This window comes from Sebastes umbrosus, chromosome 14 (genome assembly GCF_015220745.1).
Source record: "Sebastes umbrosus isolate fSebUmb1 chromosome 14, fSebUmb1.pri, whole genome shotgun sequence".
In the NCBI taxonomy this organism is placed as follows: domain Eukaryota; kingdom Metazoa; phylum Chordata; class Actinopteri; order Perciformes; family Sebastidae; genus Sebastes; species Sebastes umbrosus.
Window position 1 is genome coordinate 30,142,696 of NC_051282.1, and position 23,855 is coordinate 30,166,550.

Consider the following 23,855-nt stretch of genomic DNA (forward strand, 5'->3'; position numbering starts at 1 on the left):
CTGTTTGAGTATTTCTTTCTCCTACTCTCCATTTCTCTCTCCGTCTCTCTCTCACTGAAGGTCCTTTCACACACAACGTGACAACGGCAACACTGAGCTCTGACACCTGATATTTCCATTTGGGTTGTGCTGCATCACGACGGCTTTTCACTGCATCTAGCAAAGCCCAACTTTGGGCGCTGCACGATGTGATATGTGGCGACCGCAGCTCAAACCGTGTTGTGTCAGTCATCCATGGTCGCGAGCAGCTCTCTTCCGCCAGGAAATGACATTTGGCGTAGCTGTATTGTTGTCCAGGTGGAAACAGTAGAGCTTATAAACGCTGTACGGTGCCAGAGACAGGTTGAGATGACAAAAAGGAAAAAATATGTGAAAATCAGGAGGAAACGGGAGAAGTGCGACCCCGGGAGGAAACCCCGGCGAGGGCAATGAAAAACGGGAGTCTCCCAGGAAAATCTGGAGGGTTGGCAATTGTGGACGGGGCGTCACGTCAGCTGCTTATCATTTGCATAAAATTTAGGTTTAGGCTACTTTATGCAAATCAGCATCCTCCGTTAGTTAAAGGGAAGCTCGGTGCGTCTCATGCCAACGCTAAAGGGTGCGTCGGTTTCTAACACCGATGACGGCCGGGACAAAGCGTTAGTATTTGACACCCTGGGATTAAGAACGAGCTGGTGCAACATGACGGACTTCATGCACAGGCGCAGTTTGTGTTGGTTCAGGGTCCTCACTGAACCCCCAGAAATGCATCTATATTTCTTTTTAACGTATAACTAATAATTCATTGTAATGATGAATAATATCGTCCTTGTTGTGTCTTCATATTGACAGAATAAGAAAAAGATAAGAAGCTAGATTTGTGGTATTTTTATTTAATTATAGCCTAATAACATCGGACACTCTGTCCACACATCGTTAAATATGCACTTTCTATTACATATTACACATTCACATACATATTACACAGGCTACACACATCCCAATACATTACACTTCTGCATTGTACTCATTACATTCCGTCTAGATTTTCTTTGTGAACCCCCAGCCAACCTTAGCCTATGACTCCGTGAAGATGACCCGCTCCCTGTGGAGTTACGAAAACACAACGATTCTATGAAAACATAGTTATGAATATTAGATTCCAAAATACTAATAGCCGAGATCCTCTGAAATCCTTCACACTGGCCCTTTAATGAATCACTGATTTAATGCTCCACTGGCTCCACCCGGCCAGCACGGTCAGTGACCCAAATCAAACACACCCCAAGATGTGACGTCACCACCAGGTAGCAGGTAGCCTCCACCATGGATGGATGGATGGATTACGAGAACAGCCTCCACAGGTGCACACTGTGATCAGCTGACATCATGCTAAATGCTAAAGTGCTCATCCTCCAGGTGACTTCTGCATCCACTGAGAGACTCCTACCTGTACTGAGGTGTGTTGGGTCTCTCTACCTGCACTGAGGTGTGTTGGGTCTCTCTACCTGCACTGAGGTGTGTTGGGTCTCTTTAGCTGCAGTGGTTCAGAGGTGTGTTGGGTCTCTGCTGCAGGATGTGACTGCAGAGCCTCGTTCAGTTTAAACTCTGTGGATTAGAGGAGACAGACACAGAGAGAGGACTGGTTATACTGTGATGAATGGGATGAAGAGGACACTTTGCTGTGCTGAAGACATGCAGACAGGTGAGTCCAACAGCAACACACTCCTTCAACTCACTCTGCAGATGAGAAAGTGTGTAAAAGCTGTGCAGTCATCTCCTTTAGCTGTGCTGTGTGTTTGCTGCAGCAGCTGCTGTGGAGCTTGATGTTTTATTCTGCTGTTGATTAAGTGTCACGTTATTTAGTGGAGCCACATGTAGCTTAATGTTGCTTGTTTATGTCGGTCATTTCTGTTGCACAGTTGTTTTGTCTCTGTTTTGGTTCATTATACAGAGGAATGTCTTATAACAAGTTGTATGAACAGGCTGCAAAGCGTCATCTACAGTCTGAAGGGATTTACTGTTGGTTTGCACGTGTTGCTGATTAATGCACGCAATTAATTTTGCATCCTAAAGGTTTGAGACAACAATAGAGCCGTTTTAGTCTTCTGTAGGGGGGTCCAGGGGGTGTTTAGGGGGAGATAGCAGGTCAACAGTAGATGTCACATAGAAGTAGTGTACATCATCTGAAAGCTGGAAACCTGGAGATTAATTTGAGATGCTGCTCAGCACTGTGTGTCAACTTGTTCTAGTCATAAATAAACATTCATTTATTAATTATTTAAAATTAATTGTATAAGGGTTTAGAACATTATGATAGAAGTCAAGAATTGATAAAAATAATCAATAATCCCTCCAAAATTCCACATTAAGACACCAAGACCTTGAGGAACACCATAGAAAAAGACATGCTGTGATTTGGGTTCAAACGCTTTTGACATTTTGGAGATTTCTGCAAGAATTGCATTTTTCGGCGATTAGATGGCGAGCACTTCTGTTATGTAAAACTGCTCAGAAACCCCCTTATTGTCAATCTAGCTAGGAAAGCCATCCATCCTCTGAGTGCTCTAGGTCTCTAGTTTGTGGCTGTAAACCTAGAGGTCACCACAGGTCATTTTTTACAGAGAGTCCAAGTTTAATAATAAATTGTCTCAATACAATGAAATGTCTGAACTGGGACTGGGACTGAACCTACTAGAGTGAGTAATAGTATCTGTATCATCATAACTCCCCTCCCCAATTTCCCTTTTAAAAATGTAACAGTAACATGCACAGTACATTTTTAATTGTCTTACTATTTTACTTTTTAGTAATGTTTTACACAAGTACTTTAACTTTACTGCAGTACACTTACTTTAAAGTAACAGTAATTTCTCTCTCTAGCTGTATTATTAACACTGAAGAATATGGAGACGTAGTATCTACATGTGACCACTGGAGAGCAGTGAACACTCAGGATTATATACACTTCCACTCCTCTAACGTCAAGGCAGAAACCTTACTGACACTTTCGGTCAAACCTTAAACCATAACATGATCTTACGGTGTACACCGGAAGTAATCAGAGGGGGTATAAAGAGGGTTTACAAACTTTCACATAGGCAGTTTATTTCTTGGAATGCATGGCATGGTGTGCTATCGGTTGATTGCAAAGTGTATATAATGAATACAGTTATTATTTACATCGGCACTGACATCACTACTAATAGCCTACCTTGCACACTTTGCTAATGTTTATAGTGTGTTATTGTTATTCTATGTTCTCATGTTATATTTTCTAGGTTAGTTGTAGTAGTCTGGTATATTTATAGTGTATTCTAATATATTCTTTATATTGTATATACTATAGATATTATCTCTAGTGTTGATATGTATATTTACTTGTACATTGCTTGGATAACTGTAACAGCTGTAACACAACAATTTCCCCAATTTGGAATCAATATAATCCATCCATCCATCTTAATAGGTACAGTGCCTATAAAGAAAAAAAAAGAACAGCTTTATCGTAATGAAAAACAAACAGCCAAAAGTTTATTATTATGCTATCAGATTTCCCCGTCCTCATTAATAGTTTATTGGCTCCGAGCATCACTTCCTCTCTCAGCTCCTCTGGGGAGCAAACACAAACAAATCACTGAGCACCGACTCGATCACTACTTCTTTTACTCGGATGCTCACTCGCTTCCGTTCCATTTAGTACATCATGGTTTCAGTCCATCAGGCCAGGAAGGATCATCCTTTTCACAGGGGGGACTTTAGAGAGAGACAACACAGAGACAGCAACAGTGTTTTTATATCGTTACTGTTTCTGCTTGGAGGTTTACTTTATGTAAATGAGTGATGAATGATGTTCGCATGTCCTGAGGAACAAACACATTGTTCTGCTGAAAATGTGACAAACACAGTTGATATTTTTTTTTGTAAAATGATGACTCCCTAGATCAGTGGTTCTCAAACTATAGTACGTGTACCACTGGTGGTACGCGTGCTCCCTCTAGTGGTACGCGGAGAAATCTCAATCTCAATTTAAAAAATGAAATCAAATTAATTTAAAAACAAAAAATACTATCAAAATACTACTACAAATGAAAACACCGTAACCACGAGATCATTGAAATGGGATTTAAAATAAGTTTTGGCATTGCTGTAACATTTTTTATTTTGAAACAAAAAAAACGTATGCACGCGCTACTACCCACGCCACGTAGCGGCTACGTAGTTCGGTAGTAGTGCGTGCAAACATCCGCGATTAGTTACAAGCTAAACTGTGATGACAAGATAGTAAGCGGTAGGAGGTAGCTAAATGATGAAGGGTTCAAAAACACTGCAGTCTGCTCCAAACGGGAACTCTTAATTTTATGGCAGAGTTTAAGTGCCAGCTCTACCTCTTTGTCAGCTGTGGCTGACAAAAGCCAACAATAACTAATATTATTATTAGGAATAAATCTGCCTCCTGTTTGAACTGTGCATTGCTGATTAGGGTAGGCCTACGCTACTGTATTTTAACATCGGTCATAATGGTGGTACTTGGAGAGCCAAATATTTTCTGAGGTGGTACTTGGTGTAAAAAGTTTGAGAACCACTGCTATAGATGAATTCACCAGCGGTGGAGCTGCAAAGATGAATCAATTAGAAAATTAATTGTCAGCAATTTTGATCACAGAATAATTGTTTTGAGACATTTTTTAAAGAAAAAAATACCATAATTCTCAAATGTGAGTATTTGCAGGTTTTCAGTCTTCTACGATTGTGAATGGAACATGTGACGTCACTTATAGTACGGGCTCTTGGAGACTGTAAATATAATTGTTTTCACTATTTTCTGGCATTTTATAGACTAATCACATTATTTGAGAAATAATTTGCAGATTAATTGATGATGAAAATAATCGATAGTTGCAGCCCTGACCAGAAGGCATAAAATCACTGGCATGATACATTTTTTGTAAAGCTGTTCAAGCTGCTTTTCCGTGTTCATTTTTGCATTTTTGTGTGTACAAAGGGAGAATCAAAGTAGCAGCTTGACATTTGGAGCACAAGATTTATATCAATTACAAAGACTTGCATGAAAAGATGCACTCACTCACACAGAGACAAGCCTGCTAATTGATGAAAAGATGTCAATTATAGTAAGAATCACATTAATCTTGTTTGTCGAGTCTTGATTGTGTTGAACGAGCTCTAAAGTTCCAGCTGCATTCTCCTCCTGAGAGAAAGAGAGTGTGCAGCATAATCATCATCCTGTCCTATAGATTTTACACATTCTCTTGCTCTCGTTTCCCGCTTCATTATCACGTCTCTGCTTCTCCTCAAATTGGTCCACAGTGGGCTGGGGGGAGCTGTGAGGGGAGCTGCTGGAGCTCATTGATTGACAGCTTCTGGAGAGGGAGTTTAGTGAAATGTAGAGAAAAACAGATGGAGGAGTGTGAGAAGTGGTGATACTGGGACCTTCTTCTGGTTTGTCAGTTGTCTGTCAGCATCTTACTCCCACACACACACACACACACACACACACATTGTAATACTTGTTTAACAGCAGCGGCGGCGAGGTGTTTGGCTGAGTTGCGCTGTGTTTAGATTAAAGAAGACAGCGGCTGCCAACAGGAGAGGATCCCCAGTGGGGGGAAAGTCCAAGTTTAGTCTTCACTTAAATGTCTCCACGAGTCAACAAACACACAGGACACACACAACGTCCACAACAGACAACATTACGTACAAGCTCCAGGTTTTTTTTAGGCATTTTCTACACCCCGATGTCTATTGTATTTATCTATCATCAAGGTTTCTAAGTAAGTAAGCTCTTTTTCTATATGTGAAGTTTGGTTCATCCACAAACATAACCTGCTAAGTATGAGCATTTTCTGACTGCATTCACCTCTCAGGGATTCTTCTTCAATACAGCATGATGTTCATTTAGTAAATGATGGTCCCGTTTAGAGTCAGATAGACCATAAAGCAGGGGGTGCTTTAGGGCGGGGCTACCTTGTGATTGACAGGTCGCTACCACGGCGTTGTCCGGTCTGGGAGTTGTCTTATTCAGTCTGATTATTATGAAAAATGTCTTATTCAGCTGTTCGGTTGTACTTGACTCCACCCTCTCGTGTCACTTCTGGTTGCAAAAATACAAAACGGCGACGGCCAAAATGCCGAACTCGAGGCTTCAAAACGACAGTCCACAAACCAATATGTGGCGTCACGGTGACTACGTCCACTTCTTATATACAGTCTGTGGTATTAAAGTCAATTTGTCCAATGCATCATCCACAAAAACTGTGTTCTATGAGCACCATTTGGTAAAAGTGTGGAAAAAGGCGCTCTCTGCCACATGGTTTTGACTCTATGGTTTAATTGCTACTGACACACCGATGCGCTCCCTACTGAGCCTCTTCTCCCACTCTAGAGTCTAGTCGGGTGCAGGTGAGAAAGAAATCTGTGTGAGGAAAATGCCACTTTGGTGTCACGGACCAAAGACTCCAGGCTGCTGTGATCGTATTATAGAATTGAATAGAAAGCTTTATTGTCATTGTATTAAATACAACGAGATTCACAGTTGCCACATCTGGTCAGTGCTTTAAAACAAATACTTGACAAGACTAAACGAGGCAGATAAAACATAAAACAGGTAAAACACACACAGTTATAAAGCAATATAAAACAGGTAAAGTAGATGTAATAAATAAGTATAAACAGAAGTGATACACTAGAGTATAAAATATAAAAATAGATGTATGTAAACAGAGGTAATTGTAAAATGGGTAGTGTAGATGTAATAAATAAAATGTAAACAAGTTGCACTTGCGGTATACGTATATTGCATCAAGGATATATTGCACATATAGAGGTATTCACATTCAGTGTATTAATATTGCACAGATTTATTGTTTGTTCAGTGTCCGTATGGCCCAGGGAAAGAAACTGTTCGTGAGTCTGGAGGTGTGTGCTTTCATTGACCTGTAGCGCCTGCCAGAGGGCAGCAGGTCAAACAGGTGATGAGCTGGGTGGGAGGAGTCCCTGAGAATGGTTGTGGACCTACTGAGGCAGCGGGAGCTGGAGATCTCCTCCAGAGAGGGCAGAGGGCAGCCTATAATCCTCTGGGCCGTGTCTATGACCCTCTGCAGAGCCCTTCTGTCTGCAGCCGGGCTCCCGGTGTACCACGCCGTGATGCAGTACGTGAGTACGCTTTCGATCGCAGAGCGATAGAAGGACTCCAGCAGCTTCTGTTCAAGTTTGTTTATCCTGAGAATTCTCTGGAAGTGAAGTTGCTGTGGCTTTTTGGCACTGCATGCAATTGCAATGCAAGATGGTATCTGCAAAACTTTGACCCTTTTCTAAATTCAGGGAGAGTGGTGGTCAGGTGATGATGAACGACACAGAAAGCATCTCGGTTTCAGTATGTTGTGTCAGACGTGCTGAGTGGCAGCATGCATGTATCTTGGCTTTGGTTTACCGAAGCAACTTTCTCTTATACATTATTGAAATGGATAGAGGCGTCCTGCGTCTCCCCCCCCCCCCGGCAGAGGGAGGAAAGACACTGTGGGGTGGAGAAGGGCACAGCTCTCAGCTTTAATTAACCACACAGGGCAACCCACTCCTCCTCCTCCTCCTCCTCCTCCTCTTCCTCCTCCTTCTGATCCCCTCAGTGCTCCTCGCTCCTCTTCGTGCCGACACTTGCAGCTAAAACACACCACAAACGGCAAGAGAATTCATTCTTGGCTTTTATTTTAATCTTGAAAACTACGGTTTCAGTTTCAGCTGAGATCGGCTTGTTGTTTTGCTGCAGTGCAACACAGATGAAGAATAAAGCCGCAGCGCTGCTCAGATGGGTTGAAAGTCACAAGACGAAGCTTTGCACCATGCCGGATATTTTTTAAAAACAGTTATTACTGTCTTTACTTGTGGTTGGCGATGCGTTTCAGTCTCTGTCGGTCTTCATTCATGTGCAGCAAATTACAAAATCATATAACATTTATATACTGTTTACAATGTTTACTGAGGTAATAAATCAAGAGAGAAGTAGGCTCATTTTCTCATAGACTTCTATACAATCAGACTTCTTTTAGCAACCAGAGGAGTCGCTCCCTGCTGGCTGTTAGAGAGAATGCAGGTTTAAGACACTTCAGCATTGGCTTCACTTCTCAGCCCTGGAGGTAGCTCCACTGGGTGGGATGCGTCTGAGGATTTCAAAGCAGGAGTGTGTGTTTAAGATGTGTTGCAACAAACCCCATCCTTATTTTGTTTGTTTATTTTTCCCATTGTTTATTTTTTAGCAACTTGCAACACTAACAACTAACCAAAACAAGCATACAGCCTACAGCCATGCTAGCAGCTCTTGCATCACGTGGGACATCTTGTGATTACGTCATCAAACCCCCGACACTCCCAACACTCGCTGTTATCAGCACAGGATCTGAGAGGAAAAGTTAAACATTAAACGTTGGCAGGTTTGTGTGGATTTCATACTGATTATTAGGATTTTAGTAGAAAGCCTGAGTCTGTCCACTGCTCTCTTTCCAGTTCCTGTTGACCCAGACAACAGTCGCCCCCGGTGACATTATGGCATCACTTATAGCGGCCACATACTTCCACACGAATGAAGTGCTGTAAACATGTGAACAGAGTTTTGGTAATACAGCCGCATTGTATAAATCCGGTACTAGTAAGATACTTAAAGGTTATAGTTTCTCTTATTTTAAAAGAAAGGAGGAATTAATTATACTCTAGGTATAAAAACAGAGTGATCTTTTGTAATTCCAAAATGTGCCTCGGTGCTTTTCAGATGTCAGCGACTTCTAGTGTCTCTTTCACCTCCAGCAAAATAAATGTTTAAATTCCTTTCTGCTCCGTCACTACATAGACTGACATGTAGTTTATTTCATGAGGCAAAATCCTCCTCCTCCTCCTTCTCCTCCTCCTCCTCCTCGTCCTCGTCCTCCTCCTCTTCCTCGTCTCGATGACCTGTCAACAAACACATCTTGTGTGTCCACAAAGCCATGTGTGGTCAGTTCCCTGGTGTCTGATTTATGTCTTCCCGGAAAGCACTTAAATATTGATGATGTGTCGGATTGATTTCCTGGAAATGAACACAAACACTTTATAAAAGCTGCTCAAAATAATGAAATCAGTATTCATGAATGTGATATTATCTAATGTGAAGTGGCTTCATGAGGTATTGAGAATGTTTTTCAAACTGATATCCTCGGGCTGCCTTTATCTTTCAATCCTTCTTTGTTTCTCTGACGGCTATGTTTGTCTATTTATTGCTTGTACTCTTTAGAAATAATTCATATGCTAGTTTCACAGAAAAGGAAGATGAATAAAGATATAATAAAAGACAATATATAAATTCTTAGCTGCATCAACTACAAGTGCTTCCAACATTGTCTTTTTCATGAGAATAAAACCTTAATCATGCTGCATCATGTACATTTAACGATTTCTTTTTAATCTGACGGTGTTGAATGGGAGTTATGACAGCAGATTGTATAATAAGTATCTGTGTGTGTGTGTGTGTGTGTGTGTGTGTGTGTCCTGACTTTCAACAAGTAAAAGGGCAATATGATATGCTGATATGATGTGAGTATGATGGAAGCCAGATGTGGTTTATGCGGAAATGAACTCGCAAGATTAATTTTGCTTCACAAAGTTAATTATGGTTATTACACGGCTTTGTTGTATGCTCGATTCTGATTAGTCAATTACAGCATTGTACGCTCTATTATATCTTTATATAGGAGACCGTTGCTATGTATAACAGACCGTTGCCATGGACGCAGCTCTAATGTCGGACTCTGGCTTTTTGTGTCAAGTTATTGATTTCTTAAGTAAGTAGCCGTGTAATAAGCGGGATAATGTGCCAGAATTTGAGGGAGAATTGAAAAGAAATAGAAAAGTAACTTGATTTTGGATCCATTTGGTTTTCAAGAGAAGTTGTTTGAATATTCGTAATGGATAATATTATTTTGGGAGGAAATACCTTGCTACAAGTCTTTAGTGTGTTCCTCTCATGATCATTGTTTTTACATTGTTCAAATCACATATTATCAAAACTAAATAGAGGTTTGCAGTTTGCATTAGAGAGTTTTCCAAGGACAGTTGTGTTGCATGTTTCTTCACTGTTTACCTTCTTCTACAATACAAATAGGCAGTGACCAAAAGCTAGCCTAGTGATGCCTTCCTCTGTCTCTGTGACCCTCACCTTGCAGTCTCCCTCAGAACCACTAATGTGGCTAGAAATAAACTCGCTCTTTAGGGATTATGAGAGATGGAATATACCCACTGTGTTGCCTCTAAACTGCAACAGAGCTTCTAAAACCAAAGTCAAAAACTGCCCGAAGCATTAGCAAGCAGGTACAGGAGGCTACATGGGACTTATTGAAGATTTGTGCTGCAGTGTAATTCTTTTAGTATTAGAAGTTAATGGGACGGACAAATCAGTGTTAATTCAGCCCAGATATATAAACACCTCTGAGGGTTGTTGGTAAATTAGACCAATGTCTTATTCAAGTCACAACGGGAGTCAACGAGAAAAATGTGCTGTGTGGGTGTGTTCATTATGTCGTTCAGTAACAAAACATTAATGTGTATTTTCCTTTCATTATGTACTTTTTTGGCTTCTCAGAATTACAGAGAGCCAAAAACAAAATCTTCTAGTCTAATGTGTCTCTTTCCTCTGCTTGATGATAATTCTTTCATTTGACATTGTGGTCGATGGAACAAAAGCAGCATGACCTCAAACACCAAGGTAACCAGAAGCTGCAGAAGGCTGCAGTGTTTCTACCGCAGAGTGTGTTTCTACCCCCACAGCCAGCCGCAGAAACAGGTTGTCAGTAAACAGTCGTAGAATAAGGGTCGGGAAATTACAGTATAGAAGTACAGTATATAGAGGAATGAGGGAGGACATAAAGGCCAGTTCAAGTCAGCCTATTAGACTGTTGTCAGGCCATTAAATAGGCTTTATCAGTCGCTATAAGCCCCTTAGATGTGGGTCAATGGGGGCCTATTACAACCACTAGTAGGTTTTATTTATTCACATGGTAGATCACCGAAAGAAGGTATAAAAGAACAACAGCGACCTCTAGCAACCGCAGTAATTACTTTCACCCAGGAGACTGGAGTTCACATCCTGTGTGAAACCAACAATTTGTAGTTGTCTTTGTGTTCGTAGTCAAACACAATGTTTTTCCCTGAACTAAACTAAATGTTTTTTTTTGCCTAAACCAAAAGAAGTTGTAGTTTTTTTTGCCTCAACCTAAAGAAGTTGTAGTTTTGTTGCCTAAACCTAAAGAAGTTGTAGTTTTATCGACTAAACCAAAATAAGTTGTAGTTCTTTTTTTACCTAAACCTATAGAATTTGTAGTTTTGTTGCCTAAACCTAAATAAGTTGTAGTTCTTTTTTTGCCTAAACCTAAAGAAGTTGTAGTTTTATTGCCTAAACCCAAAGAAGTTGTAGTTTTGTTGCCTTAACCTAAAAAAGTTGTAGTTTTGTTGTCTAAACCCAAAGAAGTTGTAGTTTTGTTGCCTAAACCTAACAAAGTTGTAGTTGTGTTGCCTAAACCTAAAGAAGTTGAAGTTTTGTGGCCTAAACCTAAAAGTTGAAATTTTGGCACTTAAAAAAGGTTATGCTGTACGCAAAGCAGCTCATTTGTGTCTTGTATTTATTTAACTTGTATGTTTGAGTGAGGACTGTGGATTTTGTCTGCCATCTTTTACAGTGTAGTTTCATTAGCAATGGGACCATTTCACAACCAGTGTGGAGATGGATAAAGATTACAGTGACAAATAACTCTTACAACGTGGCTTTATGTTAAGAAAGACTTCTCTCGAAATCTTACCTTTAAACACTTTGCACTCCACTCTGTGTTTTTATGTTTGCATTTATTAAAGATACAGTGAAAGGGTTGCTATATCATTCATTTTGGGGGAAAACAAACCAAGAAACCCCACCACCATTAACAACAAATACAAAATCAGCTCACAGGGAAACTTTGAACTTTGCTGACATCAGATTTTCATGTAAATGTTGTATTTTTGTGGCAAACAATTGTTCTAATGTCGTAATACATCCAAATCTGTTCCAATGACCTGCCCTGGGGAGAAAAAAATATATCTTCTTCTTGTTTACTGTCATAAAACTACTTTAACTTCTTTTACACAGAATCCAAAAAATGGAAGTGGTTTATGTTGTGAGACATCATCATTCAAGTGTACAGCTGCCACCGTTCTGTTTAGACTGGAAATAACGATAAAGTGCTTCAGTCTGAAACATAAACCTGCCATAATATTGACACATCACAGTGACAATAAACATCAACTGTTTCATGCAGGCACATGTCAGCAGCCCTACGTTGTTGGACTGTGAAGCATTAATGCAGGTTGAACATGCAAAACAGACCTGTTTATTAATAGTCATGATGGCTTCTTTAACAGGATGATGTCACATGTCCATCTTACCGAGTAGTTTTTACGTTACCGTGGTCTTGCTTGGCTCAAGTTACATCTATGGAGATGCCACAGTGTTGTCCAGCAACTTCCCAATAATGTTGGCATCACATGTCAGAGCTCATATAGTCCATTACTTCACCATGACATCCACTCCAGCAGATGTTGTTTTAGAAAGAGAGAAGAGATAAATCCACAGTACTCGGCTGAGAGCTACGTCAAGGCATTTTTTCACATCTTTGTAACATTGAAGTCAACATGTCACAAAAAGCCCAAAAGCCAAAACAAAAATATAATTGTCATGACCTTCACAATATTTCAACCAGCTTTACAATTAACCAACAGAACGGCGCTCGCTCTAGTTAAAGCGGCGCACATTAAATACTGTAAATTTTCAAATTAGGGAAACAACAAAGGCTGAGTGAGTTTCAAATAGCCCGATGACCCACAAAGGCCTCATTGAGCAGGGTGAAATTACCTGTATCATCACGGTTCACATGATAAATTCAGCATAACGCACATTTCTCCCGCACTATTTTCAGAGTTTCTCCTCTTAAAGGAACAGTTCCACTTTTTGTGGAATACACTTGTTTGCTTTCTAGCTGAGAGTGGTTGATGATGAAGGGGTTAATACCACTCGTCTGTCCGTTGAAGTCACAGTGAAATGGAAGTTGGTTGGAGGTTCGTATGCTCTGCTAGTGCGGTTTTATATAACGGGCGCGCGGTTAGCTTGTTGCTCCAAATCACATTTGATTGGAACATCAAATAATTTCTCAAACTGTTGAACTATTGCTTTAAAGGAACAGTGTGAAACATTTTCGGGGGATTGTTAGCGGAAATGGAATATAATATTCACAACTATGTTTTCATTAGTGTGTAATCACCTGAAACTATGAATGGTTGTGTTTTCGTTAGCTTAGAATGAGATCTTCAGATCTACATAGGGAGCGGGTCCTCTTCACGGAGTCCGCCCATGGATGTATAAAGAGATACAGCGTTGGAGGCGGGGCCCCGTTCATTCCTATGAAAGTTGCTCGGTGGCGCATGAAGCCAAAATGGCTCGACTTCCGAGTAGAAAAGTACCCGGATCTTCCGGCGATCTTTTACATCCATTGGGCCCATTGGAGCAGGCGCAGTAGCGTCCGCTCGGTCACAGGGTCACAGCCGTCACGCTGTCGTCACGGCTTGCCTCCTCCGCCTCCCAGCCCCTCGCTCCAGCCTCGGTCTGGGTCTCTCATTCACATGAACGGAGGAAGGGAAATATCTCTGGATTCAGCTATTAGTGCGTTTTACAACTTTTAGGACCTAATGATTTAAATAAGGACTATTAGAGTGTTCATACTGGGAAGTTGATTCACCTAAAAAAAAAAAATGATCCGCTGTGTTCCAGACGTCTCTTTCCCAATTCAAGTCTATGGGGAAAAGTATTTTTGGGCCCAATGGCATCACGTGACGAACACGGAAGTTGTAGTACCGCCGTTTGGCCGCTACGAAAATTGGCATCAATGACTGGCGCTCTTCCTGGGGGCTCGAGTCCGCCATGTTTCTACAGTAGCCCAGAACAAACCAAACACTGACTCTAGAGAAAGCCTTTCACGTTTTTACGTTACCTGAAGGCCGCCGTAGTTCTCCAACACGCTTGTGAAACTGTGGTAACGTGAGCTGCAGAGTGCAATACCGTGGTACCGCCAGCTGCCGTCTGACTTCCGTTTCTCCTAAAGTAGTGTTATTATGGTAAGGATGGCCTCTGAGCGAGGAGAACGGCGTTACTATGGTTTTGCACTCGGTGGCTAACGTTACCGCAGTCTTGGAAAGAGAGGAGTGAGCGGAGGGCTACTCAGTTGGTTGCAATCTGCAACCACACCACTAGATGCCGCCAAATCCTATTTAACAGAAATCCTGTTCTCACTTATTGATTTATTCCAGTCATTCGGTGTGAAACTATAGATGCAACATTTCCTGCACAGATGTGTCTTAGTGCTGTGAAATGTACATTACGCCGAATTCATCGATATAACAGGTAAACGTAGATGAAGTGTTGCATTAATAGCGAAAAGCATCGGCAGCAAATGAAACAAAAGCACATCAGAAAACAAAGTTTCTTACTAAAATATGATCAAATATAAAACTGAAATTAGAGAAATCCTGTTTGAAAATAAAAGTCTTTGTTTTCTCTGCAGTTAAAGTAAATACGACATTTCAGAGTCTCATGACTGTATTTACCGAGATCTTACATCCTCACATAAACTGATGATTTGTACGATGCAGCCAACCTAGTTACAGTACAAAGACGTGAAGAACAAACTGCTGTCTTTTCTCTCCTACTTTGCTCCTCTGGTCCTGTCCTCAAATGTCCCAGTCAGAGAGAGAGGATCATCAATAACGACAGGAAATACCAATCAGTAAAAGGTCCAGGAGTGAATCGTCCAAGTCCCATGTTATTGAAAACTCATTGCGATGGCTGGCCGTTCACCTCTGTTTTTGAAGTTAAAGGCTCACTGTCAAAGTTCCCAATGACCTCCACCTGGACGGGCTGCTGAAACAACACCACAGACACAGAGATCAGGGACACAATAAAGACAAAATGATGACAGAAGCTGTTGCTCTTGTTGTCAATGAAGGAATTCCTGTTAATGTTATTGTTGGGAGTTATAACCTGGAGCTCAGTTCTTTCCTGTCTGTTACATAACATGAGGACAGGAACACGTTACGGAGACTTTGACAGTAGACAGTATGACTTTCAATAATAAGATTACAATGATACAGTTTAAAGCAGTTGGTTCCCAACCTTTTTCCTTAAGGGACTCTTTTCTATCGTTGAGTACACTGAAAACGCCTTACTAAATTACATATTTTATGGATATTTCATATTATATAAGAACAATAATACAGAACAACTGACTGGAACTGTACAATGAACCTAAACAGTGAACGCAATAACTTCACGAAGTTTGTGTAAAATGAATGATTTGGATGAATTTTGAGCAGATTATTTTCTGTGAATATTACATCAGAGATGCTGTTATCTTTAGGAACTTTCAATACAATTCTCTGTCTGTATTTATTTTATTTTTAAAAATCATACCTACTTAATAGGCTTATCTTTTGACAAATTCAGTGTTTTTTTCTTCCTGACGCTTGCCGATTTTTCTATCAGCTCTTTGGTTGTTTTAACTGCGTAGTTTTCTAATGCAGGATGAGGCTGTTCAGTGAATGTAGCTTGTGTTCAGGTCTTCACCGTGCCCTTATCCTGTTTATATCTTAAAGGCAGGGTTGACGATGTTCTCCAGTCTACACTATTTGTTATATTGGTTGAAATAGTCTTTACACCCCGACAGCGAGCCATTACTGATGAAAAAGGAAAAAAGAGCCGTCATCTGTAGCTGCTGTAATCCTGTAAAAACGTCTACCAATCACTGCCTCGCGGTACGCATGGAAAGAACCAATCAGATGCCTCCCTGCCTCCCTGCTCGTACTCTACCCTTGGCGTGCACCAGCCTGAACTCAAAGCGTGTCGCCGCCGCACGTTTCCTGGAGAATGGAAGAGTAAACTCAGCCCTGCAGTAGCACTGCCGCGGTTACTGGTGATGAGGTAGCATTGTTGTGTTGAGGTCCTCTCTCCGCTCTGTGTCTGTGAAGTAGTTACGATGCGGCGGTGCTCGTGCATGTGTGTGTGCGGGGGGGCGTTGCCTTGGAAGAAGCTCAGAGGGGAGGGTGGGGGGGGTTTAGACGGAGCTCCTGAGGCGATGCTACTTTCAAATTATGCTAGCTTTACAACATCGTCGACCCTATCTTTAAATAATAATCCAAACTTTAAAAATAACAAATTCATTTAGTTTTCTTCACAGAAATGAATAAAATGCTGAGATATCGGTCAATGGTATACTTTTTTAAAAAGGTTGCCTTACACCCCTTAAAATCAAGAAGGTCTCGTGACCCCCTCTGAAGCTTTTGCGACCCCTAGCGGGGGTCGGGACCCCCAGGTTGGAAACCAGTGATTTAAAGCACAATAATTATGTCTCCCTCTGTTTCCAACCTTCTTTTTTTAAGTTGTAGTAAACCTGCATAGATCACATTCATACTGTCAGCACAATACCTGGATGTTCTGAATTTTCCCATTCTGATTTCTGGGTGAGAAAATGGGATTGTGGTTATTCTTGGGTACGGTCTGTCTGCCTCCCATCTGGCCCGTAGCGCCGACGCCGTTCGGTTTGTGGACGCAGAGCACCTTCTGGAAGCTCTGCCTGAAGTTGTCGGAGAGGAAGCCGTAGAGGATCGGGTTGGCGCAGGAGTTGACGTAGGTGAGGATGACCAGGAAGAAGTAGACCGCAGCGGTGGTGTTGTTCTCGGGGATGATGTGAATCAGGTTGACGATGTTGGTCGTGAAGAAGGGCAGCCAGCAAAGTACAAACACCAACACGATGATCACCACCATGCGCGTCACCTTACGCTCCGACTTCCGCCGCTTAGTCAGGCCCGCACGCACACCTGCTGACCTCACCTGAAATTGAGATGGTTGGTTGAAAAGGTTTCATTAGATTATGAGAGCAGAAACTAACGTTCAAAAATATGTTGCAAATTTTATGTGTCCCGTTACCTTGATGACGATGAGCAGGTAGCAGAGGCAGATGACAACCAGAGGACCAAAGAAGCCCAGGATGGACGTGTAGAGGATGAAGACAATGGACCACAACTCACGCGGCTCAGGCCAGGTTATGTTGCAGGTGTTTAACTCCTCCTGAACATGCGAGTAGATCGTGACCGGCAGCACAATCAGAAAGGACACGACCCACACCATGCCGTTGAAAACCTTGGCCACCTGTGGCTTCCGCCATTTAGCACTGCGAATAGGATGAACCACGGCCAGGTAGCGATCGATGCTCATCACCGTCAGGCAAAAGGTGGACGAGAACTGGCTCATTGCGTCAGCAGTCATGCACACCTTGCAGAAGAAATCCCCATACGGCCAGTAGGAAAGCACGCTGTTGGTGCCGAGGAAGGGGATTCCCAGGATGTAGAGTTCATCCGCCAAGGCTAAATTGAAGATGTATACGTTGGTCACAGTCTTCATCTTGGTGTAGCGCACCACCACGTAGATGACCAGCGTGTTACCCAGAAGACCCATGATGAAGACGACGGAGTAGACGACTGCGGTGACAACGTTGAAGGGCATCAGCCCAAAGTCTGAGGTGTTGTTGTGGGTGGGGTAGGACTGGGAGGAAGACTCGCTGACCTCCTCAGATGTCGACGACAAATTGTAGTAACCTTCCATGTTGAAGGAGGGAGTGCTGGCGTCTGTTTGGATTAGAGTCGGAAATAGCTCATGAGAGAAAAGACAGATACAAATTTACAATCATCAGTACATCCTTGAGTCCAAGTGGACGTTCGTGCCAAATTTATTGGACGAAATGTAATCTTGGAACCCAACGGCGATCGTCTGATGATGATGGTTTAAAATGATCGTGTAAACCGGCTACTTGTGAAACAATCCGGTTGCACATGTCGTCTTTCCAACTCCAACTCCAGTCTCACGTCTCAAGGTGCTAATCGGACTTTAAACAATGAGCAGCGCCTCCTAAGAAAAGGAAGTCTTGGCCTGGATATCCGCTGGCTACACCAGCAAACCCCAGAAATATAGCCCCTTGCCCCCAGAGGGGTTATACATCGTCAGAACAGAAGCCCATGGCTTCCGAGATTAGGCGCTTCTGAGATATCTTGTTCACGAGAATGGGACGGACGTGAGGTCACAGTGACCATTGACCACCAAAATCAACTCAGTTCATCCTTGAGTCCGAGTGGACGCTTGTGCCAAACTTGAAGAAGTTCCCTCTAGGCGTTCCTGAGATATCACGTTCTAGAGAATGGGTCAGACAGACGGACAACCCGAGAACATATTGCCTCTGGCCACGACTGTTAAAAAAACGTAGTGGTAGTTTAATACCGTGGGTGTTCTAAGGCTCTGTGAATTTCTGCTTCAGAGAATTCGTGTTATATCTACCTTTTGTACCTCTCAACAACAACACGGACAGGAGGCTATCTGGGCAAGAAGCCCATATTTACCCAGAGATGAGACAAACGTTCCACTGAATTGTCTGGGCCGGTGGCCAACGTGCCATTTCTCTTAATGGAAAGTGGCACTTTAGAAGAAGAGACATTAGTTAAGTAGATTTCAAGTGCAGTCACTGCAGTTTGATTAGATGTCCACAATGCGGGAACAGAAACAAAAACCTGAAGCCAAGTGACAAGTACATTTTAAATATTTTTTTTTTACAAAAGGCTTCATAGTTCAACAAATAATATTTAGATTTTTAAATCTATAGTAGTTCATAAATTACGTTCTAATCTAACAAATCTAAAACTAAAAATATGTTAAATGTCTAAAATCTGTCTAGTACATTTCTCTTGTGTTGTTCTTTTAATATAACTATTAATGTGAGGGGGGTCCCCGATATATTCTCTATCATGTCAGGGGTTGTTGACTGAAAAAATATTGAGAACTTCTGAGCCAGTGTGCCACAGTGATAAATATACATCAACATTGAAGTGTTTAAAGTTATTGATTTTGTCAAATAGTTAACTAGTTTTGAGAAATCCCTCCTCTGTCATTTAACGATATATACACTCAGTGGCTACTTTATTAGGTACGCCTGTACAGTCTAATGCAATCCATCCAATTTTAATAGCCCTGCCATAACATGGCAATAGAAGGTTTTAATGTTCAGGTTTTGGTCCAAAATGCAATAGGGCTGCAACTAACGATTATTTTCATTGTCGATTAATCTGAAAATTATTTTCTTGATTAATCGATTAGTTGTTTGCTCTATAAAATGTCAGAAAATGGTGAAAAATGTTGATCAGTGTTTCTCAAAATGACGTTTACTGTCATAGAGGAGTAAAGAAACCAGAAAATATTCACATTTAAGAAGCTGGAATCAGAGAATTTTCTCTTTTTTTTCTTAAAAATGACTCAAACCGATGAATCAATTATCAAAATAGTTGCCGGTTAATTTAAAAGTTGACGACTAAAATTGATGATCGATTAAACTCTATATTAGAAAGAGTTCTGAATATAATGCAGTCCAGTAAAACACCAAAACTACCTGTAACTATGACATCAATGCTAAAATATGTAATTGAATGAACACCTCTATGACAGTGCCAACAGAAAGAACATTATAAGCATCATAAAAGTAGCATTAATGGCATAACATTTGTACTGGATTGCATTAGATTGTACAGGTGTACCTAATAAAGTGGCCACTGAGTGTATGTAGCACTATATTCTAGCATTCAAAACTGTGATGATATTTATGTTGAGTTGGAAATTATTTAATCACAATATAGAGAGTAATTCTTGTCACTTGTCTCCCACACTGGGAACACGAGTGGTGGACTTCTATTTCCATCCCATTGTGCATTAAGGTTCAACGGAGGAGGGTGAGCTACACAGAGACACAAAGGACGACTTTACTGATTGACAGGATGAATGTTTGCTGTGACTTTGCTCTTGTGCATTCATGCAGTCATAGTTTGGGTATAACAGCACATTTCACAGTCGACATGTCTTTGCCTATAAAATGCCTCTGGATCTGCATCCTCTCCCTGCTGTTCACACTTTTTCATTGTTTTTGCAGCAGTGAAATATTATATTATATATTTGTCTTCTACTATAATCAGGGGTGGATGAAAGTTCTACATTTCAGCAAATTAAGTAAAAGTGCAAAAGTATTTGCATGAAAATATACAAAAAGTAAAAGTACTCATTGTGCAGAATTTCAGAATCATAAATGTTATATTACTGGATTATAATTATTGTTGCATTAATGTGTTCATCACTTAAGACGTGATAGGTTTTTATTTATTTAGGAGCCCTTAATGGCAATTTGCCGTCACCCATCATGTCCTTATTAAATTGGTCCTTTAATCATTAATCAACTCGTTCAAGTGATAAGCTAAAGTTTGAACTCCCTTGTGCAAACACTAAATTTGTGGGAAACTGTTTTTGGTGTTTTTGCTGCAAAAACTTGGAACAGTTTATAAAACACATTCAAATTAAACACAATTGCACCTCTTGGTGATTTTAAATCCATGATTACAAACTACTCCGCTCTTGAATGTAACTGTTTATAACATTGTTGTCTGGATGACTGCTTGTTGTGATTCGTTAATTATGTCCTGTGTATATTTATATTTATATTTATTGTTGTTTTATTGTACTCTCAACGTCATTGAAAATGAGGTCATGCCCTCCGTGATTCCTCGAGATTTAAATAAAAAGGTTGAATGAATGAAATTTTAATACTATAACTGGTAATGGTGGAGCTCATTTTAATTACTATTATATACTGCTGGGTAGTATATAACAATATATCACAATTTATTAGTTGATTTATATTTTGTATTAATAATATGAATCTGCAAAGTACTTTAACTAGTAACTCCAGCTCTGAAATGTAGTGAAGTAGAAAGTGCAATATTGTACTTTTTTAAAACTTAAGTAGTACTTGAGTCAATGTACTTAGTTACATTCCACCACTGATTATAATGCATCTTAATGTTGGTGAATTCAAGAGACTTACCTAATGAAGATATCTTAACGTTTTTATTTTATGTAAACTGTAAAACAATGAATTGTCTATTGATTGAAGAGTTATTAATATTTACGTATTATATTCATACTGCCATTGTGAGACTGCATCTACCACATGCCCTTACCTGGTGCCTTTGTGGGTGACCTAAAATAATAATAATAACCTTATAACAGTCAGTTGACAGACGTTGCGTCCCGAGGCTGTGAAAACGTGTTGCACAAATAAACAGTGTGACGTGAAGATTCACTGAACCGCGCTTCAAAAACACGGGAGTGACGCGCAGCCCGCAGTGTGTTGTTGAGTCAACAAACACTCCAAGCCCCTGTTCTCCCTCCAGGCTTCATACGGGACGGGACATTATTGTCCACCAAACTATAATAGCTGTAGCCTTCAGTCATGAGATGTCTGGCTCGTTTAAATCCGAGTTGGACAAATGAACCTTTAAGGCTCATTAACAGCTTTCCAAACACCGTTTCACGTCCTCTGTTGGGAAATAAATGACTATTAAATTAAATTACGATAAAAAAAGGAATCAAAAGTTTACATTTAAAGGGACTGTTTGTAACTTTTTACACGTATAAATATACCGGGTCGGGATCCCATGCGCGCTTGCGTGTGGGCGGAGTCTCTGCTCCTCTGCCTGCTTGCCTTCACTCACACACCGCCAGTGTTCTCGCTGTGTCGCTCCACCTCTACACGTTCATGCGCACTCACAACACACTGCAGAAGAGTTAGTTTAGCTCTGAGAATATCTAGTGAATGTACAGTGTACGTTTGTGCAGAAATAACTGCTGCAGCTCCTCCAGACCAACAGAGGTTTTCTGTGTCTTGTGAAGTGACGGGGCTCCGCAGAGAGAAACGTTATCGTCTCCGACCGGGTGCCGGTGTCTCCCTGCGGGCGCAGTTGGGAGACGATAATGTTACTCTTCCTGCTTCAGCTGAAAGGCCAACACTAGGATCAGCATTGATTCATGGAGAGACCTTGGTCTGGTCAGCTAACATTACTGCTAAGCAGCTGAAATATAGTGATATTGTGCTTTTATCTGACGTGTGTGGCCTCACTGTTTTGAGCGATGCTCGTTCGCGTCTATGTAGAGCGAGAACAAGCGTGAGCAACAGCATGCTGACTTTCGTTGATTTAACGGCCACAGGTTACGCTGTAAACAAGCATTTCTGATTCTTACAAACAGTCCCTTTAAAAAATACCTAGTGAGTGGAATTAGCTTTATTGCTGGGTTAAATACTACCAGTTCACTGGATTATTTCCTGCCTCATTGCCTAGCTTCCATATTAAATAATAATAATAATAATAATTGTGTATTATAAAATAATTAATGTTGTGTAATTTACAAGAGGTGTCGTTGTTAACAAGCATTTCTTAAAGTTACAAACAGTCCCTTTAAGGCTCATAACAGCTTTCCAAACACCGTTTCACGTCCTCTGTTGGGAAATAAATGACTATTAAATTAAATTAGGATAAAAAAAAGAATCAAAAGTTAATATTTAATGTCATAAACACAGTTTTATTTTGACATTAGTGGATGTGATCCAACCTACCCGGTGCGCTCCTGCAGTGCGTCTTTTCCTCTCCACTATCCGGTGTTGTGATGCGCGTCTCCAGCGGTGTTCAGGAGCTTTTCTCTCAGGTCAGAATCAACTCCCCTCCTCGTCGCTTGAAAGAGAAACCACCTCACACTTGACTTTTTCATCTTGAGGCATTTTCTTGATTTCAGCAGCGATCAGATCTCCATCTCCATTCCCAGATGCGCAGAAAGCGACTTCTAGGATCTTCCTCACTGGTTGGAGGTGTGAAGGAAACGTTGCGCATTCATCCCTATAATAAGCTGATGAGGAGTCACAGGGTCATTTAGAGCGCCTCGACGCGCTGCACTGAGTATTTATGTGGGGAAAAAACGTCACTCCTCCTTGTGGATGTGAAAGTCCCTCCCATCAGCTCCCAGCACAACACCAGCTGATGATTACATTAGTAGCCCTCTTTTTCTTTTCTTCCAGTCACTCATAAAGTGATACTTATTTTCGTACTGTGTGTGAGAGAGGAATGGATCAGTACCCAGGTGCACCCTGGGGGAATAAATCACCTTGATGGTGGCCTGGCTGCACCTGAATGGCAAGCCTTTTGTTTATTTGTTTATTTGTTTTGCACAATTTAAGACTATACAACATAACAAAAAAAATAAATGAATAATATACAGGAAGAGGCAAAAAAACACTGGGGTTTATCTGAAGCCTCCACCCAGAGACAAGATTAATATAAAGAAATAATAGATTACATAATAGTGATAACAAACAATTAGAACGAGATATATATATATATAATAACAACAATAACAATACATTAAATATATCAAAAAAGATAAGTGTGTGTGTTGCGTGGAAGTGTATGGTTAGAGTTTGCGATGTCCTTTTTTATACATCTTTTTAACGTTCAACTATTGATATCAACCTGAGTTTCGTGGCCACAGACGTCCAATAAGGCCCCTAACCAGACGTTCAAATATTGAACCCAACTTGCACGTCACCCAGACGTACAGAAGTGGAGCCATGCTCACTTTTGCCGTGTTACAGATATCTAGAATTAGCAGAAGAAACCTTTATTTATCATACACATACAGGTACATGCATGAAATTTGACCTCTGCATTTAACCCATCCTAAGTATTTTAGGAGCTGTGGGCTGCTGTTAAAGCGCCCGGGGAGCAACTTGGGGTTTAGTGTTTCGCTCAAGGACACTTCGACATGCAGTCTGTAGGAGCCAGGGATCAAACCCCAAACCTTGTGGTCAAAGGACGACCCGCTCCACCCACTGAGCTACAGCCGCCCCTAT

At 41.0% G+C, this 23,855-nt stretch overlaps 2 protein-coding genes across 5 annotated transcripts in view; one reads left to right on the plus strand and one right to left on the minus strand.

Moving 5' to 3' along the window:
• The first annotated feature begins 1,560 nt into the window (after positions 1–1,560).
• LOC119501830 (lipopolysaccharide-induced tumor necrosis factor-alpha factor homolog) overlaps positions 1,561–23,855 on the plus strand; it is a 53,934-nt gene continuing 31,639 nt past the window's right edge. The window contains exon 1 of one of the 3 annotated variants that reach the window (XM_037792472.1): positions 1,561–1,684. The gene's annotated coding sequence lies outside the window, so the exon portion shown is untranslated. The remainder of the gene's footprint in view (positions 1,685–23,855) is intronic. The other 2 variants (XM_037792470.1, XM_037792471.1) reach the window with 2 other exon arrangements.
• LOC119501826 (somatostatin receptor type 5-like) lies at positions 14,185–23,006 on the minus strand. 2 transcript variants are annotated; one of them, XM_037792467.1, is made up of 4 exons: positions 22,569–23,006; positions 17,018–17,715; positions 16,517–16,921; positions 14,185–14,953 (listed from the first exon to the last, which is right to left on the minus strand). In XM_037792467.1, exons 2-4 carry the CDS (start codon positions 17,690–17,692, stop codon positions 14,870–14,872), a joined length of 1,164 nt encoding a protein of 387 aa, XP_037648395.1. In that variant the 5' UTR covers positions 17,693–17,715; positions 22,569–23,006; the 3' UTR covers positions 14,185–14,869. The 2 variants fall into 2 exon arrangements, with proteins under 2 accessions (XP_037648395.1, XP_037648394.1); XM_037792466.1 differs by having other exon boundaries at positions 14,185–14,956.